Here is a 17,068-nt window from a genome sequence, read left to right as displayed (position 1 = left end):
ATGACACTGATGTGGCCAAGGTCAACACTTTGATTAGGCCTGATGGAGAGAAGAAGGCCTATGTTCGACTTGCTCCTGATTATGATGCTTTGGATGTTGCCAACAAAATTGGGATCATCTAAACTGAGTCCAGTGGGCTAATTCTAAATGTAATAAATTTTTCTCACCATAAAAAAAAATGGACATAGGTTGAAAAGGAAATAGTCCAATATTCTGTGCCTTCTGGAAACACTTAAAATGTTTTCAGACTAGACAGGTTTTTATCAGGCAGATGTGCTCTTGAATTTTTGAGTAGTTTTGCATGCAGTCATAAATGTTTATTGGGTCACCCTACTCTTGTATAAAATAGACAAGAAAGTCATGCAGAAATGTTTATGTTCCACCAAATGAGTTCAGCATGTGAAAAGGAAGTTCTAACCTATGGCCTATGTATTTTTTTCTTTTATGACCATATCTGGATAGTTTTAAACAGTGAAGGGGGTGCATGCGTTCTCGATGTTTACAAAGTTTTCCCTGACTTGGGTCAGCAAGACCACACCTATTTGAAAGAACATGGCCACATTTCTTTCTCTTTTTTGAAAAGCTTGACTAGTCTAGGAAGAGAATATTTTTCCCCATAGTAAATTTTATAAGGTATAAATAATTGATATACTAGTTAAGGTATTATTAATGAATATGTAATCCAACTAATCCACTTTAAGGGTTGTTGTTAGTATTATGTGAAATTGAGTCAGAATCAACTCACAGCTGACGTTCCAGCTGTAAACCACATGGGATGCGATGCCCATTCTTTCTCCAGAGGAACAATTGGTGGATTTGAATCACCTGCCTTTGGGCTGACAGTACAGATCTATGCCTCTAGGCCACCAGAGCTCCTTTATTTTTGGGGCATAAGAATTAACTTTTTAACAGTGAGGTGTCTTTGTTTTCCCCATAGGTACACATCTAGAATGGAGCCGTGGAATACATTTTGGAGAATCATTTTCCTGGCTACTAGTTTTTACTTCATCGAGTCACAGAAGCTGGGTAAGCCCCAAAGGATAACCTCAGCAGGAACCTATTATACCAACAATCTTGAAAGAGAATATATAAACATCATAATTGACAAAAGGGAAATGATTATTTTAAGGAGAATTAAACAAGAATCTGGAAGATGTTAAAAAATGGTAGACACTTGATTTTTTAATTTTCAAAGCTTAACCCTAGATGAACCAGGAGTCTGAGTGGTGTGAATGGTTTAGGATGGCCAGCACCCAAACAGATTGGCAGTCTGTACCCCTTCATTGGATCCCAAAACCAAAGGAAAAACCATGGCTGTAGAGTTGATTCTAACCCACAGTTAACCCTCCATCAGGTTTCTGACGATAGTTATAGGAGAAGACTTCCATCTTTCTTTCTCAATGCAGCTGATGGATTTGAACTGCTGACCTTTTTGTTAGCAGTCCAATATATAACACACTATGTCAAACCCTATAGAACAGCTCTCCTCTGAAAATATAAGGTTCCCATGAGTTGGGAGCCTATGTAACAACAGCTAGAAATGACTTCAAATGACAAAAAGCAGAGAATAAAACCTCTTTGCCTCTGAATGTTGTACCAGACTCTCAAAGCCTTTGTGGATATGTTCTCTTAATTCTATCTTTTACCTCACCTACTTAATTGTCACCACAAGATGGAGTGCTTCAATGAGTGTTAGTGACAGTTCTGTAATTTTTTGGGACAGTCATTTAAACAGATGGTTGGGATTTTCTGGAGGAAAGATCCATCAAGAGAAAATTGACAAGCCTGGAGTTCATGGAGACAACAGTGATGTCTAAATGTTCAAATATCATTACACAGCCTGTTGTTTGTTGGCAGAGAAACATGAAGCTCTCTGAACTTTGCTCTCGGCTCTGACCTTGTGAGCAGAAGCTGTGAGAGGCAGTCTTTTCATGTTTTAAACGCTTTCAAAAATGACAAAGAGTGAGTGGAGTGGTAAAGGAAGGGGCAGCATATGCAAATGTAATCCATCTAACTCATCTCTCGAGTGGCATATGCCAGAAACATCCGTAAGAGCCTGGAGAGTTTCCTCTGACTGTGAGCTTTCTCCTGGTGGTTGGGAGACACACTTTCCTGAAACAGTCGGTGGTCTGCATGTGATCACTCCTGAAAGCTCTGTTCAGGACAAACTTGCCAGTCATTTCTAAAGCAACCACTGAGTTCTATCCTTGAAAATACAACAGCACATTTTCAGAAGGAAACTGTTCTTGGAGAGAGACACCTCAGTGAGGTGACTGACACAGTGACTACCTCAGTGGGTTTGAATTAAGTGTGGTGGAGATGATGGGGATGGTGCAGGAGAGGGCAGGGTTCAGATCTGTTGTTGGTAGGATTGTAGTGATTCATGGTTAACTCAACAGCACCTAACGGCAACAATCCATTATCACAGATGGTAAAACAGGGAGGTATGAAGAGAGAGAAATTATGGTGGCTGCTCATATACACATAAGTCACAAATAATTTTTTTTCACACACCACAATGCTTAATCTACCTTTTGTAATAAATTCTGAGTGGGAAAACACCGGTGGGAAAACATGAGACCAAACCCTCATTCTAGAGAGAAACAGTCTGAGAAGCTGAGGGATTAGGCTGTTGACTCAAGCCCTGGCCCAGCTGTTGTCTGATCATTTCAGTGCCTGAGGCCGGGCTGGGCTTGATGGGGACCAGCAGGTGTAGTTCCGCAGGCAGACGATCTCTAGCATGAGAGGAAGCTTGGGGGAGAAGCAGCTGCAGCCTTGAATTCAGGGAATGAGAAGACAAGTTCAAGTCACAATTCAGAGACTGGCCAAAGAGATGGTGAGGATGGCATGAGATAGGCCAAGTTTCAGCTCCATTGTTCACAGGGTTGCTACAAGTCAGTTGACTGAATGGCACATAACTGTTATGTAAAACAGGCATGGAAACTGAAAGTAAGCAAAAAAGAATTTATTGGGGGCTTTTGGGCAAGATTCATTGTCCTGGGCCAGAGAGGGGTAAGAAGGGCAGAGAAGTCGCATATGGTATGAAGGTGAACCAGCTTTTAATGACTGGGTGGGAAGGGGACGTCACATGGCAGAGGAATTGGTCGTGTAGCTTGATGATTGGCTGCAGCTGCTGGCCCTTGCTGCTGACACTGTCAGGTGGGAACTGGCTATTGTGAGTGAGGTAGGTTGTGTCATCAGACGGCAAGGTAGGTTGTGCTATCAGATGGCTCGGGAAATCTTTTTTGCATCTTCCATTTCCTGGAGGCCATGTCACAGAATTTGGTGAGTCAACCCTGCAGGCCTATAAACAACAACAACAACAACAACAACAAAGCCAAATTAAAAGGGGCTGGTGGTTGCCAGGAAGTGCAAAGGTCAAAGCCATGTTCTCTACCTGGAATTCACATTTTACTTTGAAGGGATGTGTGTGAGGACAAACCCACAAGGAAGTGAGGAAAGTAAAATACAGAGCAGAGGAAGAAACTGAGCCTAGTGTGGCCTCAGGCAGACTCAAGCCTTGGCCTGTCTTGGATGACTCTGGATCAACACTAGCACCATAGTGTTATCTCAATCAAGGCAAGGGAAGACAGGAGTCCATCAGGCCCAGGCTGTCCAGGGTGGCCGAAGTTCCCAGATGGTTCCAGATGAGGCCACTGCCTTCAACCAAAGTCTCTTAGAAAGCCACAGTTAGCTGGAGCACTTGCAGCAGCCAAGGATGCGTGTGTCAGCTGAGCAAGGGGATCTAGGTTTTGACAACTCACAACATCTATTACTAGTGGAAAGCTGGTTCTTTCCTTAAGTTCATGAGGTGAGTGTGAAGGTCAGGATCAAGGACCTAACTACAAGGGTCAAATGTACATTTCGATGGTACAGAAGGTGCCAGATAAGCAAGCATGGATGCTGGGTGCAAGAAAGCAAAGGAAGAGGATGGCATGCCTGGACCAGCTCCATGCTGGAGACCTTCAGGGAGCTGTGCACACAGATCTGAGCGACACAAAGGTGCTGAGTTGGGAGAGCCATATCCCAGCTTAGAGATATTAATTCTTTCACATGTCCCGTTAAGGTGTCTCTCTTCCCCAGTTTGCAGGGAGGCTTCTGTGGGAGATGTCGTGTTTCTGGTGGACAGCAACATAAGCCCCAAACATGTCCGCAGCATGCGGAGCTTCCTGTACACACTGGTGAACAGCTTCAAAGTTGGCAGAGAGACCATCCGTGTGGGTCTGGCCCAGTACAGCAGCTCCCCCAGCTCTGTTTTCCTGCTGTCCACCTACCACCACAAAAACAAGGTGCTGAGACACCTCCAGAAACTGCCGTTCAAGCCTGGGGACAGGAGAACGGGCCTGGCCCTGCACTTCCTGCTAGATCACCACTTCAGGGTGGAAGCAGGCAGCTGAGCCAGCCAGTCAAAGGGTACCTCAGTCGCCATGGTGATCAGCAGCGGCCCAGCCAAGGACAGTGTCCATGAACCTGCAGAGGACCTGAGGAGGGAAGGCATCCTGCTTTATGCTGTTGGCATCAAACCTGTGCCTTGGGCAGAGCTCAGGGAGATGGCCAGCATCCCTGAGGACAAATTCACCACCTTGGCCTCCAACTTCTCTGGTCTGAGCAGACTTGTCCAGAGGCTTCGTCAGGGGCTCTGTGAGAGGCTGGCAAAAGCAGCCCTGCCTGTCGACCACGTTGCTCCAGGTACAAAAGCTTTCTTTCTTTCTTTTTGATCCAGAAGGCACAGAGCTCAAAGCTTTATAAGCCTAATTTGTCCTCACTGTCTTATTTCTCAGAGCTGAGAGTGGACGTGGCCAGGCAACTTGATTGCTTGGGTATACTTAATATTGCAAGTTTAAGCTTAAAACAAAAATGTTGTTGAGCCGTCTGTACTTCTGCACATCTACAGTCACTAACTAAACTCTTATAAATTCTCCCTATACAGCTGTAAAATGATTTCATGCAAATCAATCTTTGAAGAAAGGATTATCTGTTTATCAAACGATATTATTCCCACACTGACTTATTATCCTATAGCCTGGGTAGGGAGTAGAAGTTGTTAAATACCACTGGTTTGAGCACGACTCATTGCGACTCTATTAACAAAAGATCTGAACCCTATTCTATAACTATCATCATTTCTCTAATTTTTATAAAGTTTCCAAAGGCATATTGCTTAGGAAGTGGATGCCAATTCTGGTTTCCAAGCCTGTCTTAACCTGGGAGCTCTACCAAACACTGTCCACCATGGGTAACCATTATGACATTTGACACACCAGTGGCACAGTGTTCAGCATTACAGCAATCCCAAGTTACCTCAGTACAGCAAACTGACAGACCAGTGCAGTACCACGTATAAGAATGTTCTTCCCAAACATAATTAACACCTGGATGTTGGGCCAAATCAGCTTGTAAATACAAAGACCCACTCACCACGTCCTGATTGACTTACATAAGAGACTTCCAGCCTATAGGTGATTGTCAGCTAAATTCAGGAAATACAATTAGCTCACACACAATGTGAATGAAATAAAAACCAGCCACACAGTGTATACCTGACTTTCAACTAAAATAAGAAAACTTACCCTTCAGAATCAAACTGCTTTACATATGAGTCTCCACACTGGAGACTTAGTCAGGGCCCAACTGACATTTAAAAAATTTTTTTTATTAATTTTAATTAAAGTTTACAGGGACTTTGGATTTCCATTTCTTCATTGTTGCACTTTTCTCCCTGCCCCCCCCCCCCCCCCAATCCACTCTTATCTTTGAGAAGTAAAAGAAAAAGTCTTGCATTGCCATTGTTTGGTTCTGGTGGACTTGCTTTCATTTTCTTCAACTTCAACTTCAATTTGCATGTGAGTAGCTGATTATCTGTTTCATAGTTAGTCCCTGGCCTGCTTGTGTCCATGGCTATTGATTGAGCTTCTCTAGGCTCTTTCCCCAAAGACACAGTCTGCGTCACTTCTGCGACGAATAAATGATTCACTGTACAAGATTCTGTCATTCTGTCTTCAGCACCATTTCTGTCACTAAGGCCATATTTTCCAACCACCAGATCATCTTCTTTGTTTCCAACTTCCCCGTTCCTGTCACCAGTTATTATTCATGCATCTTGATTGCAATATCTACCCAAAAATATGGAAGGCAGCTACCTGGCCAATTGACTAGAAAAGATCTGTGTCTGTTCCCATTCCTCAAAAAGGTAATCCAATAGATTGCGGAAATTATCCAAAAATATCATTGATATCACATGCAAATAAAATGATGCTGAGGATTATTAAAAATAACTGGACCAGTAAATGGATGGGGAACTTTCAGAAATTTAAACTGAATTTAGAAGAGACCTTAGCACAAGGGATGACATTATATGGATCTTGGATGAAAGCAGAAAACATCAAAAAATGATTATTTGTGTTTTATTGACTATGCAAAAGGCATTTGACTGTATGTCATAACAAAGATAACATTGAGAAGAGTGGGAATCCTAGAACACTTAATTATGCTTATGCAAAACCTATACATATACCAAGAAAGAAGCAGTTGTCAGAACAGAACATGAAAAAACCTCATTCAAAGCCAAGAAAAATGTGCATTAAACTATATCCTTTCACAATAACTATTCAATTTGTAAGCTGAGCAATCATTTGAGAAGCTGGATTTTATGAGGAAGAGTGTAGCATTAGGATTGAAGGAAGACTCATTAAAAACTTGCATTATGTGGATGATACAACTTTGCTCATAGAAAGTGAAGACGACAAAACCCTTACTGCAGAAGTTCAAAGACTACAGCCTTCAATATGGGCTATATGTCAACATCAGGAAAACAAAAATCTTCGTCACTGGACCAATAGTCAATGTCATAATAGATGGAGAAAATATTGAAACTCTTAATTATTTAATTTGACTTGAATCTACAATCAGCACCATTGGAAGCAGCAGTCAAGAAACCAAAAGATGTGCTGAATTGGGAAAATCTGCTGCTAAGGACCCCTCTGAAGTTCTAAAGAGCAAGGCGGTCGATATAAAGTCCCAAGGTGCTCCTGATCTGAGCCATGATATTTTCAGTTGCTTCATATGCATCTGAAAGTCGTGCAGTGAATAAGGATGGCAGAGGGGGAATAAACGCCTTTGAATTGTAGTATTGGCACAGAACTGAATATATTATCATGGTCTTCCAAAAGAACAAACAAATCCGTCTTGCAGGTAGTGCAACGAGAGTGCTCCTTAGAGGCAAGGATGGTGAAACTTTGTCCTACTTACTTTGAGCGTATTTTCAGGAGGTACCAGTCCTTGGAGACAGCCTGCTGAGAACGGGGGAGGGTCAGCGAAGTAGAGGAAGATCCTCAATGAGATGGATTAGCACAGTGACTATCACAATGGACTTGAGCGTGACAGAGACCGTGAGGATGGCACAGGATCAGGCAAAGCTCAGAGCTGTTGCTTGTAGGGTCACTAAAAGTGATGTTGGACCTGAAGGCATACACCACCACCATCAATAACAGAAATGCATAAATTCTAAATTAGAACAAGACAAAAAGAACTAGAATTGTCAAAAGAGTACCATAAAGGAGTTAAATCATGAAAGCCATTTTAATACAACTAAAACTTAAAATTCTAGTAATTTAAAAAATTAAGGACTAAATCTCTTATTTAACAACTTACTTCAGAAGTTCTAGCTGATAACGTCTAGTAGTTTCTAAAACTATTTAAGGTTCACATTTTACTACAAGTAGTTTAGGCAGTTCCTGTCAGGTCTGAAGATATTGGGAAAAAATAAATTTCTACCCAGATGTTTTCTTCTTGTCCTTAAGTCACTTGAGTTTAATTCTCACAGAGAAGTGAGTATGATTATGCCCTTCGTCCCTGCTGACGAAGCGGAAGTAACAAAAGGGGGTGGTAGAGACTCAGGGGATCGGTCAAGTGGACTGCAAGGTTGGAGGCGTCAACAGAAGGTGTCTTATTTTACAATTGTTCTTAAAGATCACTATAGGACAGGAGCCTCAGAGGATGATGGAGCAGAGCCAAGCAAGGCAAGGGGGGAGTGCCACTTCCCTTAACTCACTGTCTCCTGAGGGACGTGCCTGAGGACCGCTGGGTAGAGTCCGCCTGACTTTGCTCACCTGCTTTGTACTCCACTGGGCTCCATTAGTTCCAAGAGTTTTGAAGGGAGATCCACAGACCCTGCCCCTTTCCTTCTCTCACAGTTTGCACAGGAGCAGCCCTGACAGATGTTGTGTTTCTAGCAGACACCTCCATCAGCATCAGACTCAAACGAGCTTGCTTCGCTCTGTTGACTTGGGACTTGACATCAGCTGTGACTAAGTCCAGGTGGGACTCATCCAGTATAATGACATCTCTCCAGATGCCCCACTGAACGAGCACCCACTGGAAAGCCTGGCCTTGGGCAGACCCAGAACCTGGCCTCCCCACAGGAGGCATGAGCACGGGACCGCCCTGGAGTTCGTCAGGAGTCAGCTAGAATCTGGGCCTGGGACGGGGCCCTCAGATAGTTATCCTGGTGACAGATGGCAAGTCAAGTGATGAAGTCCAGGAAGCTGCTGACAAATTGATAGAAGATGGAGTCATTGTGTACGTGGCACATGGGATTAGCGTGCAGGATGTCCAAGACTTTCCAATAAAAATAGGTCTGAAGTGAGCCGTTTCCCTTCAACACTGAGAACATCAGCACCCTGCAGGAACCCTTGGGAAGCAGCCTGCAGACTGCTCAGTGGCGCAGGGTAAGAGCAGAGGCAGAAGGCTGTGGAGGAACCAGAGCTGCCTTCGCCTCTTCACTCAGCATTTCCCTTTACCCTGACTCGTTCCACTTACATTCATTTAAAAGACCGCTACTACAAATGCAGGCAAGCAGGACACATTGATCAGAATGCAACTGCTGACCCTGGATTTAGTCGCCTCCCCTGCTCTGCCCTGTAGTGCTGGGAGGGTCCCGGTAGCCTGTGCTGTAAGATGGTTTTAGCCCATGGTGGCCATTGACAGAGTGGAGAGAAGGGAGAAATCAGGGTATTTCTTTCTTATCTTCCCCTTGACAGTCTCTGGCAGTAATTACGCCTCCTTCGGGGCCACATGCTCTGCTAGACGTGCCCACATCAATCTAACGTCTGCTGGCACCTTGGTCCTGCATTCCAGTTAGACCATCTCTTCCTTTATCCCTTCAGCCTGCACAATATTTTCTTACTATATTAAATCTTTATTATGTCTTTTGGTTCATTTCCTGCCTCTTCAAATAACTGTATAATTGTTTCCCTGTCTTAAATTCTTAGTTCCTATTTCCCTGGTTGGAGTCTTGCTGATACAGAAACCATATAATCTAGAATAATAAGTGAGTTGAAAATTTCAGCTAAATAGCCCTCTTCAAGGAAGTATCTGCATGTTAGGCACAAGCCTTTTTGGTTTAAGGGAGATTGGTGATTCTTGCTAGTTGCGGTCAAGGTGTCTCCATTTCAGGGTGACCCTGAGCCTGGACCCTTTCCCAGTCCTGTACTGTCTACAAGGTCTCGGTGCACTTGAACCCACCATTGAGGCTGCCATGTTGGTCCATCTTCTGGAAAGCATCCCTCACATTTGCTGCCCTTTTATTTCACCAGACCTCCCCTTTCTAGCATTGGTCTTTCATGCTGACATATGTACCAAAGTGAGCAAGCCAGCACATGTGTGGAGAGACAGTAAAAATGTTCTAAAAACAAACCAAAATTTTTTATTTTGTCATAAATTTAATCCCAATGATGAAAAGAGAAAATAAAAGCAAATAACCATGTCTATAAATGTTATTGTTGTTGTGATGTACGTCGAGTCAGAACTGACCTGAAACTCACCACCCTCTGGTGGGTTTTCAGAGGCGATAAATCGCAGAGGAGAAGATTACCCATCTTTCTCCCTCAGAGCCGCTGGCGGATTAGAACTATGTGTCTTTCGGTTGGCAATGCAGCTCCTTACCACGAGGTTACCAGAAGATAAACATTAAAGATACTCGTTTTCGCTGGTAATCTGCTGATGTTCTGGTAACCATCAGCTGAATCTCTCAGGCATTTATTGTACACTTGTTATCTACCAGGCTTTTCGCTAAGCCCTGAAGATACAAAACACGAACAGCAAGATAATTCTGGGTCGTGAGAGACAGAGATGATAGAGGTTTTCCAGTGTCTGGTATGTGGTGCGCTGTGTCCAGAGAGACATGACATGCTGGGAATGCTCAGAGACTTCTGGGTACCCTCGTTTTGTTGTGTTTTTCCCATAAACTAGCTCAGCAAGAGTGGTACATGGTGATTTTAATAAGCCGCCTAAAGCTTGCCTGTTGCTTTTCCACTTCTTCAGTTCTAAAAATTCCCTCCTTTCTGATAGAGAATCACATGCTGAGACCCTTCCCTGGCATGCCTGAGCTTGTGTTTTAGATTCTGGTGGATACAGTTTTTCTTTCACGTATGTTTGAAAATTTGAAGAAACTCTGGAAGCAGAATATCAGATGCCTCGTTATGAACCACCTACCTCCCCTTGAGCTTGTTGGTGGGCAGTGGGCAGCCGGCCTGTTGAGCCAGTCCCTGAGAACGCTCGCGTTGCCAACGTAAAATGATAGCAATTACATGGTTCTTGAAAACGGCTTTTGAGCCACTTACTCAACTCAAGTGGCTTCCATTGGTGAAATAAGAAATATTTTGACAGGAGTTGGCACCCACTTCCTAAACAACATGCCTCCGGAAATTCTATGAACTTCGATACATGTTGATAGTTGTAGAGGGGCTTCAGGCCTTTTGTTCATTGGGTCGCTATGAGTCATGCTCAACTTGACAGCAATCAACAATAACAACAAATTGACCCTATAACTTGCATTATAAACCTTATTCCATTATATAGTCAATGTCTTTATTCTTGAACGTATCTGCTCAAGATTCAGTAATTGAATTCAGTCAACTCTTACATCTAAATTATCATCTGGGATGGTGCAGGGACTCAAGATAGCAGCTCCTATCCAGGAAGGGCTCATAGCCACCCTCACCTAACTAGAAGATAAGCCAGAATAAATTGGATAGACTGTGTAGGGAAGCTGGAGTGCCAACGATCGATGAAGCAATTGGAGAAACTTCCAGGAGGAAGGGGTCTTTGTGCCAGGGATTGAAAGGTGACTGGAGTTCACACGGGTGGGAACGAAGAGGAGCGCATCTCACGGTGTGGTCTACCGGAAGCACATGGACTCTGTGTCGGCACCATCGAGCCATCGGTGACTCACAGAAGCCCGGCCAACAACCGACCTGGACCCTGACCTATCCTGAGCCATCTGCACCATCTCCTGCTGTTACAGTCACTGTTCAATTCACCTTGTGAAGGGTCTTCCTCTCCTCCGGTGAACTTCCCCCTTTACCAGCATGATGTCTTCTTTGGAGGACTGGACTCTCTTGACAACATGCCCTAAATACGAGAGACAAAATTTCACCATTTTTGCCTCAAGGAGCATCCTGGTTGCATTTCCTTCAAGACAGACTGGTCTGTTCTTTTGATGGTCCATGAGATATTCAGTACTCTCCCCCCTTTTGTGATCTGCACAGGGAAGATAATGACACTTCCCTTCTAGAGTGATTTATGAAGATAGAACCAGACAAAATGCATGAAAAGTTCTAACACAAAGGAATCATTTGGTAAATGTTATGTTTATTCTTTTTCTGGTTGAACATTCTTTAGTCCATATAAAATTAGGCTGTAAAAAATGCAGGAAGTTTATCTTGACTTCATAGACTTGAAGAGTCTATGAAACAATGATATGCACCCTCCCAATTTATTGCTGTTGGGTCGTTTCTGACTCACAGCGACCCTTCATCAGGTCCCCAAAGCTTTACACTTTTGTGGGAGGTGATGATCCATCTTTATCCTGCAGGGCGGCTGGTGAGTTCAAACTTCCCACCTTTCAGATCCCAGTCTGACGATTACCCTACTGCACCACGAAGCTGGCTTCCGGATGCGCAGTGTCGCACCAAGCACCTCTGCAGCCCACAGTGCACACAAAACACGGCCTTCAGGTTTTTCACTTGCTTGTGGACCTGCTGGTCGATGGCAGTGATGGCATTTTCCAGGCTGAGCCTCTGTTCTGACTCAGCAGCCTTGTGTTGGTGACCGCTTGACTGACTTTGCCCCTCTGTCTTCTCGGCCCTCCTCTGTCTACTCCAGAATCCAGCAAGCCCTCTGCAGACGTGGTCTTTCTCACCGACACCTCTCAGGACACGTCGCCCGCCAGCTTCCAGTGGATGAAGAAGTTCATCTCCAGAGTGGTCGGCATGCTGGAGGTTGGCAAGGACAGGTACCAGATCGGCCTGGCTCAGTACGGCGACCAAGGACACACCGAGTTTTTGCTCAATACCCACCAGACGCAGAGCGAGGTGCTTGCGCACATCCGGGAGCGGTTCAGGCCCCGGGGTGGCACCAGGAGGACAGGCCAGGCCCTGCGGTACCTTCGTCAGGTCTTCTTCCAGGAGGCAGCTGGGAGCCGCTTCCTCCAGGGCGTCCCCCAGTACGCGGTGGTCATGACCTCGGGCAGGTCTGCGGACGCCTTCCAGGAGGCTGCGCAAGCGCTGAGGGAGAAAGGTGTGAAAGTCATGTCTGTGGGCATGCAGAGCTTTGACAGGCATGAGCTGGAGGCCATGGGGAGCCCATCCCTGGTGTATGAGATGCGGGAAGGCCGAGCCCCCCTGCTGCTCCAGGACATGCGGTTGCTTATCCAAGAGACCAAGACGTCTGAGTTCAGGATACAGGGCAGTGAGGAGTTTGCACCAGGTGAGTTTGGCCTGTGGGACACGCAGGTTTTGGAGGGGTCTCAGTGTCAGATCCGAGAAGGGGCATGCTGGATCCCTAGTACTGGGGTGCTGGCACCAGGGACCAGAAAAGAGAAGGCATGAGGTTGTCTCAGGCACACAAATCCTTCCAAAATTCAGGACCTGAGGAGAAGGATTTCTTTTCACCAATTGCTGGGGGGTTGGTCAGTCTTTGCTGGGCTCCAGTGAATGGCATCGATGGTCTTGACCGGGTTATTTATGCATTTGAGGTTTGCCTGGGGGTTGGCTGGTCTGGGCTCGGCTCTGATGATCCACATCCCAGGACGCTTTTTCCTTGGTGATGGTGGAGGCACAAGAGGGGCCCCAGCTGCCCAAGCACTTTGAGGCCTCTGCTGCCTTGTGTTTGCTAATTTCCCATGACCTCGGACAAGCCATCCAGCCAACGTCAGTGGAGAAGGAAGTGTTCTTCCCCCATGGAACTTGGTAGTTGGAGGGCGAATTCACGAAAAGTAATCCAGCCACCATACGCTCCTTCCAGGTGAAGGAAGAACATTTGAGATGTTCTCCGGAGGTGAATAAAGTCCTTGGGCTGGACTGCAAGGTGCTCCGTGCAGAGGACGTGTGTGTGTGTGTGTGTGTGTGTGTGTGTGTGTGTGGTGTGTGTAATCGTGGTACAGGGCTTTTCTGTGTGTTGGGGGAGGTTTAGCATCCCTGGTCTTGCTAGAGTCACCCCCTCCTCATCGCAGCACTGCATTGCCCAAAGTGTCCCCTGGCGACGGGCACACTGTTGATAAGTAACCATGGGACCTCACTGAATTCCTTTATGCATTCTGCACCGGAGCCAAGCTCACTATGTGCCATTTGTCGTGTGACTCTAACCTCTGTCTCGATCTCTGACCATATTGCTTCAGCCTCCGGAAACTCTATGAACGTGGAGAAATGATGAAAGTTATACAAGTGTTCAGGTCTTTCATTCATAGGGTCACTATGAGTCGTGTGCAACTCGACAGCACTTAACAACAATAAAACAACAACAACAACAACATAATACCTGCAGTAAAAACGGTCTCCTTCTGTGCTTCAGTTCCCTTTTTGGCGAACCTTCCCTCCACCCCTAGAACTAGCAGTTATCAGTACCCCTTCCTCTGAATTGTCAGAGTTCTACCCAGACCTTTCAGCATCCAGGCACTGTGGAGAGGGGCCCTTGCACTTATTGGATAAATGAGATAAACACCGCTGAGACTAGAAGAAAACCTGAGCAGAGGCACCACTTAACTGAGCAGCATTAGATGGGTGCTATGTTAGTAGAGAGAGCTCTGGTGGCTAAGCGATAAGAAATTGTGCTGCCAGCGCAGAGGTCTGCGCTTTGAATCCACCAGCTGCTCTGTGGAGGAAAAAGATGGGCAATCTCCTCCTGTGTGATTTATTGCCCCTCAAAACCCACGGGAGGGAGCTCTGGTGACCTAGTGGCAAGGAACTGCACTGCCAACCCAAAGGTACCCCCTTCAAATCCACCAGTGATTCTGTGGAAGAAAGATGGGCAATCTCCTTCTGTGCGATTTATTGTCTCTGAAAACCCACTGGAGGGTCAGCTACGGGTTGATTCCTAGTTGATGAATAGAGTGGGACGACACCTTAGAGAATGTGGCCTGGGAGGAGCGTCCTTGCGCTCCTTTAAGCCCCAGGAGAAGGGGAGAAGGCATTCCTGGCTAGGAAACAGCAAGAGGAAGTGAGTGGGAGGGGAATGAGCTGGACGAGGGGAGAAGAAAGAGAACAACCAAGGTCTAGAGGATGGATGGGAAAGGGTTTAGAGGGGTGAGTCTGGAGGAGATGACATGGGCCCTGATTACGGGGAAGTAATCTCTGGAGGGGTTTGGGGCAGGAGAAACAAAGCCCTCAGCGGTCAGGATGGAGTCCAGATGGGACTTCAGACTGCTGGTGTTGTTAGGTGCCCTCTGATTGGCCCACAATGCCCCTGGGAACAACAGAACAGAACCCGACCCTGCTCCCTCTGTGCTCCCGCTGAGCTCAGAGTCAGGGGCCCTCCTCTCTCCCCGACCCTCCACCTTTCCCAGCACAACGCCTTTTTCTAAGAACTGAGTCCTGCTGACAACATGCCCAGCGTGAGATGAAGTTTCCCCTGCTCCCTCTAAGGAACACTCTGGTGGTGCTTCTTCCAAGACAGACGTGTGTGTTCTTTGTGGGGTGCTCAGTGCTCTTCTCCAGCGCCACTGCTCAAAGGCCTCAGTGCTTCTTTGGCCTCTCAGATGCGTAGCAAGCAACTGAAAACACTGCGGTGGCGACCTGGCTCAGGCCCATCCTTTGAACTCGTGCCCTTGCTCATTCGCCCTTTAAAGAGAGCCTTGACCGCAGACTTCCCCAATGCAAGGTGCCTGCTACCATGAGTTATTGACTTCAGACAAAGAAGGGTGTAAGATAATAGGAGAAGAATGCTTGCCCTGCCCCATGGGGGCTCAGAGGACAAGAAAAGGGATGAAGACACCCCCAAGGGAGAATGCCAGTCTGTGGTGCCAGCAAATGAAGGCAGGGAGGGGTTCAGGGTGCATGGAGTTTCTAGAGAAGGTGTTTAGATTTGTCAAAATTGGGGGGGGGGAACCCCTTTGCTTTGTAGGGCATTTTGGTGCCATAGTGGTAAGAGAAGTGGAACTGTCAAGTCAAAGGCATGTGATTAGAGAAAGGTGGGCGATCTCCCTCTGTGCAATTCACTGCTTCTCAAACCCACTGCAGGGTGAACTAGGAGTTGGTTCTGGCTCGATGGTACACAACAACGAAAACTATATTTTGCCTTTCAACCAGGGGTTTCTTGTTCTACACACACACACACACACACACACACACACACACACACACAAGCAAGGGAAATTTTCAGCGTATCCAAAGATGTGGAGAGGTTAAACGGTAACTGTGTCCTTCTGCCCCGGTATCCTTGTTCCTCCGGCTTATTTACACGAAGGTTTCAGCTCTTCGCTGCGTGTGTCTTTGGCTCTCTGCCTGGGCCATCTTTCCCTCGCCAAAGTACACATGGAGCATGGTCTGTGGACACGGTGCGTCCCCCACGTGCGGCCCTGCCTCAGAGATGGCTCAGAGGGGGGGCCGGTGTTTTGAATTGCTCCTGGCAGGGAGTTTACTCAGTCATAATTCCATTACTCTGTGTCAGGCACGCTTGAAAGGAAGATTGTTTTATAGCAAAATGAAACTGCTAGGTAGGCCGAGTTTTGGGCAAAGATTTTGTACAGGAACTTGTACCATTTCAAGCTCCCCTGCCTGATAGGATATAAAATTTACCAGAGGAGGGTGTGCAAGATAATAGTCACAATTTATCATTTTTGTCTTTTACCAAGACAAGGGGGAGAATTACTAAATCAATGTGAACGCAGTGAAGTTTTAGACTGACGGACATGAGGTCCAGAGTCTCCTGCCACTAAAAATGGTGCCAAGACACAGGAGCTTCTAACGAAATGTGGTAAACGTGGGACTGAGCTTAGTGATTTCTTGTGGGTGTTCAGTCACATACCCAGCTTACAAGTGTGCACTTTTTCAGGTGGAAGTTCCTGAAGTGGGTCTGAGCTCTGTTCAATTCCTTGACCATCATGCCAAATAGAGGCTTCCATCCTGCTCTAAAACACGAGAATATAAGTTGGTGCAGTTTAACCAAAATCCATCTGAACTCACTGCTATCATTGCTGTTGTTAGAGGCATACACACGACTCAGAGCAACTCTCTTAATAACAGAGCTGAACCCTGTCCCGTCCTGTGGCGTCCTCAACATCTCCGACACACTCACAGGCTAGAAATCTTTATAAGAGGAGATTTTTCTCCCATGGAGCAGCTGGTAGATTTGAACCACTGACCTTTTGGTTAGCAATCTGGCACACAACACCACCAAGACTTCTTTAGTCCAACGTGTGGTTATTGTTAGATGCCATCAAGTCTACTCAGCGACAGAAGACCTGAAGCCCCGTCCTGCGCCAACCTCATAATCTCTGATATGCTGGATATCACTGTTACAGTCACTGTGTCAACCGTCTTGTTTGAGGTCTTCTTTCTTGGTATATTGTTGTTGTTGTTGTATAACATCGGGTCGGAACTGACGCATAGCTGACCCTCTGGCAGGTTTCCAGAGGCAGTTAATTACACGGGAGAAGATTGTCCATCCTTCTCCTGCGACCTTGAACCCTTGGCCTTCAGGGTTGCAGTATCACTTTTTAACGAGCTCCCTCTTCTCTTGGTATACTGTAATTTATAACTTCAAATATATTATTATATTATAGTATGTTATATTA

At 45.9% G+C, this 17,068-nt stretch overlaps 1 protein-coding gene across 1 annotated transcript in view; it reads left to right on the top strand.

The window, feature by feature from the left end:
* The first annotated feature begins 950 nt into the window (after positions 1-950).
* Positions 951-17,068, top strand: part of LOC102870344 (collagen alpha-4(VI) chain-like) — a 100,454-nt gene continuing 84,336 nt past the window's right edge. The window contains 8 exon segments of the mRNA XM_006883399.1: positions 951-1,026; positions 4,084-4,689; positions 8,193-8,246; positions 8,249-8,477; positions 8,479-8,638; positions 8,640-8,716; positions 9,654-9,679; positions 12,163-12,765. Of these exon segments, the coding sequence (XP_006883461.1) occupies positions 951-1,026; positions 4,084-4,689; positions 8,193-8,246; positions 8,249-8,477; positions 8,479-8,638; positions 8,640-8,716; positions 9,654-9,679; positions 12,163-12,765 (1,831 nt within the window).

The sequence above is a fragment of the Elephantulus edwardii genome, unplaced genomic scaffold (assembly GCF_000299155.1).
Source record: "Elephantulus edwardii isolate Elephantulus edwardi_28Jun2011 unplaced genomic scaffold, EleEdw1.0 scaffold00027, whole genome shotgun sequence".
In the NCBI taxonomy this organism is placed as follows: domain Eukaryota; kingdom Metazoa; phylum Chordata; class Mammalia; order Macroscelidea; family Macroscelididae; genus Elephantulus; species Elephantulus edwardii.
This window is presented reverse-complemented; position numbering and strand designations above follow the sequence as displayed.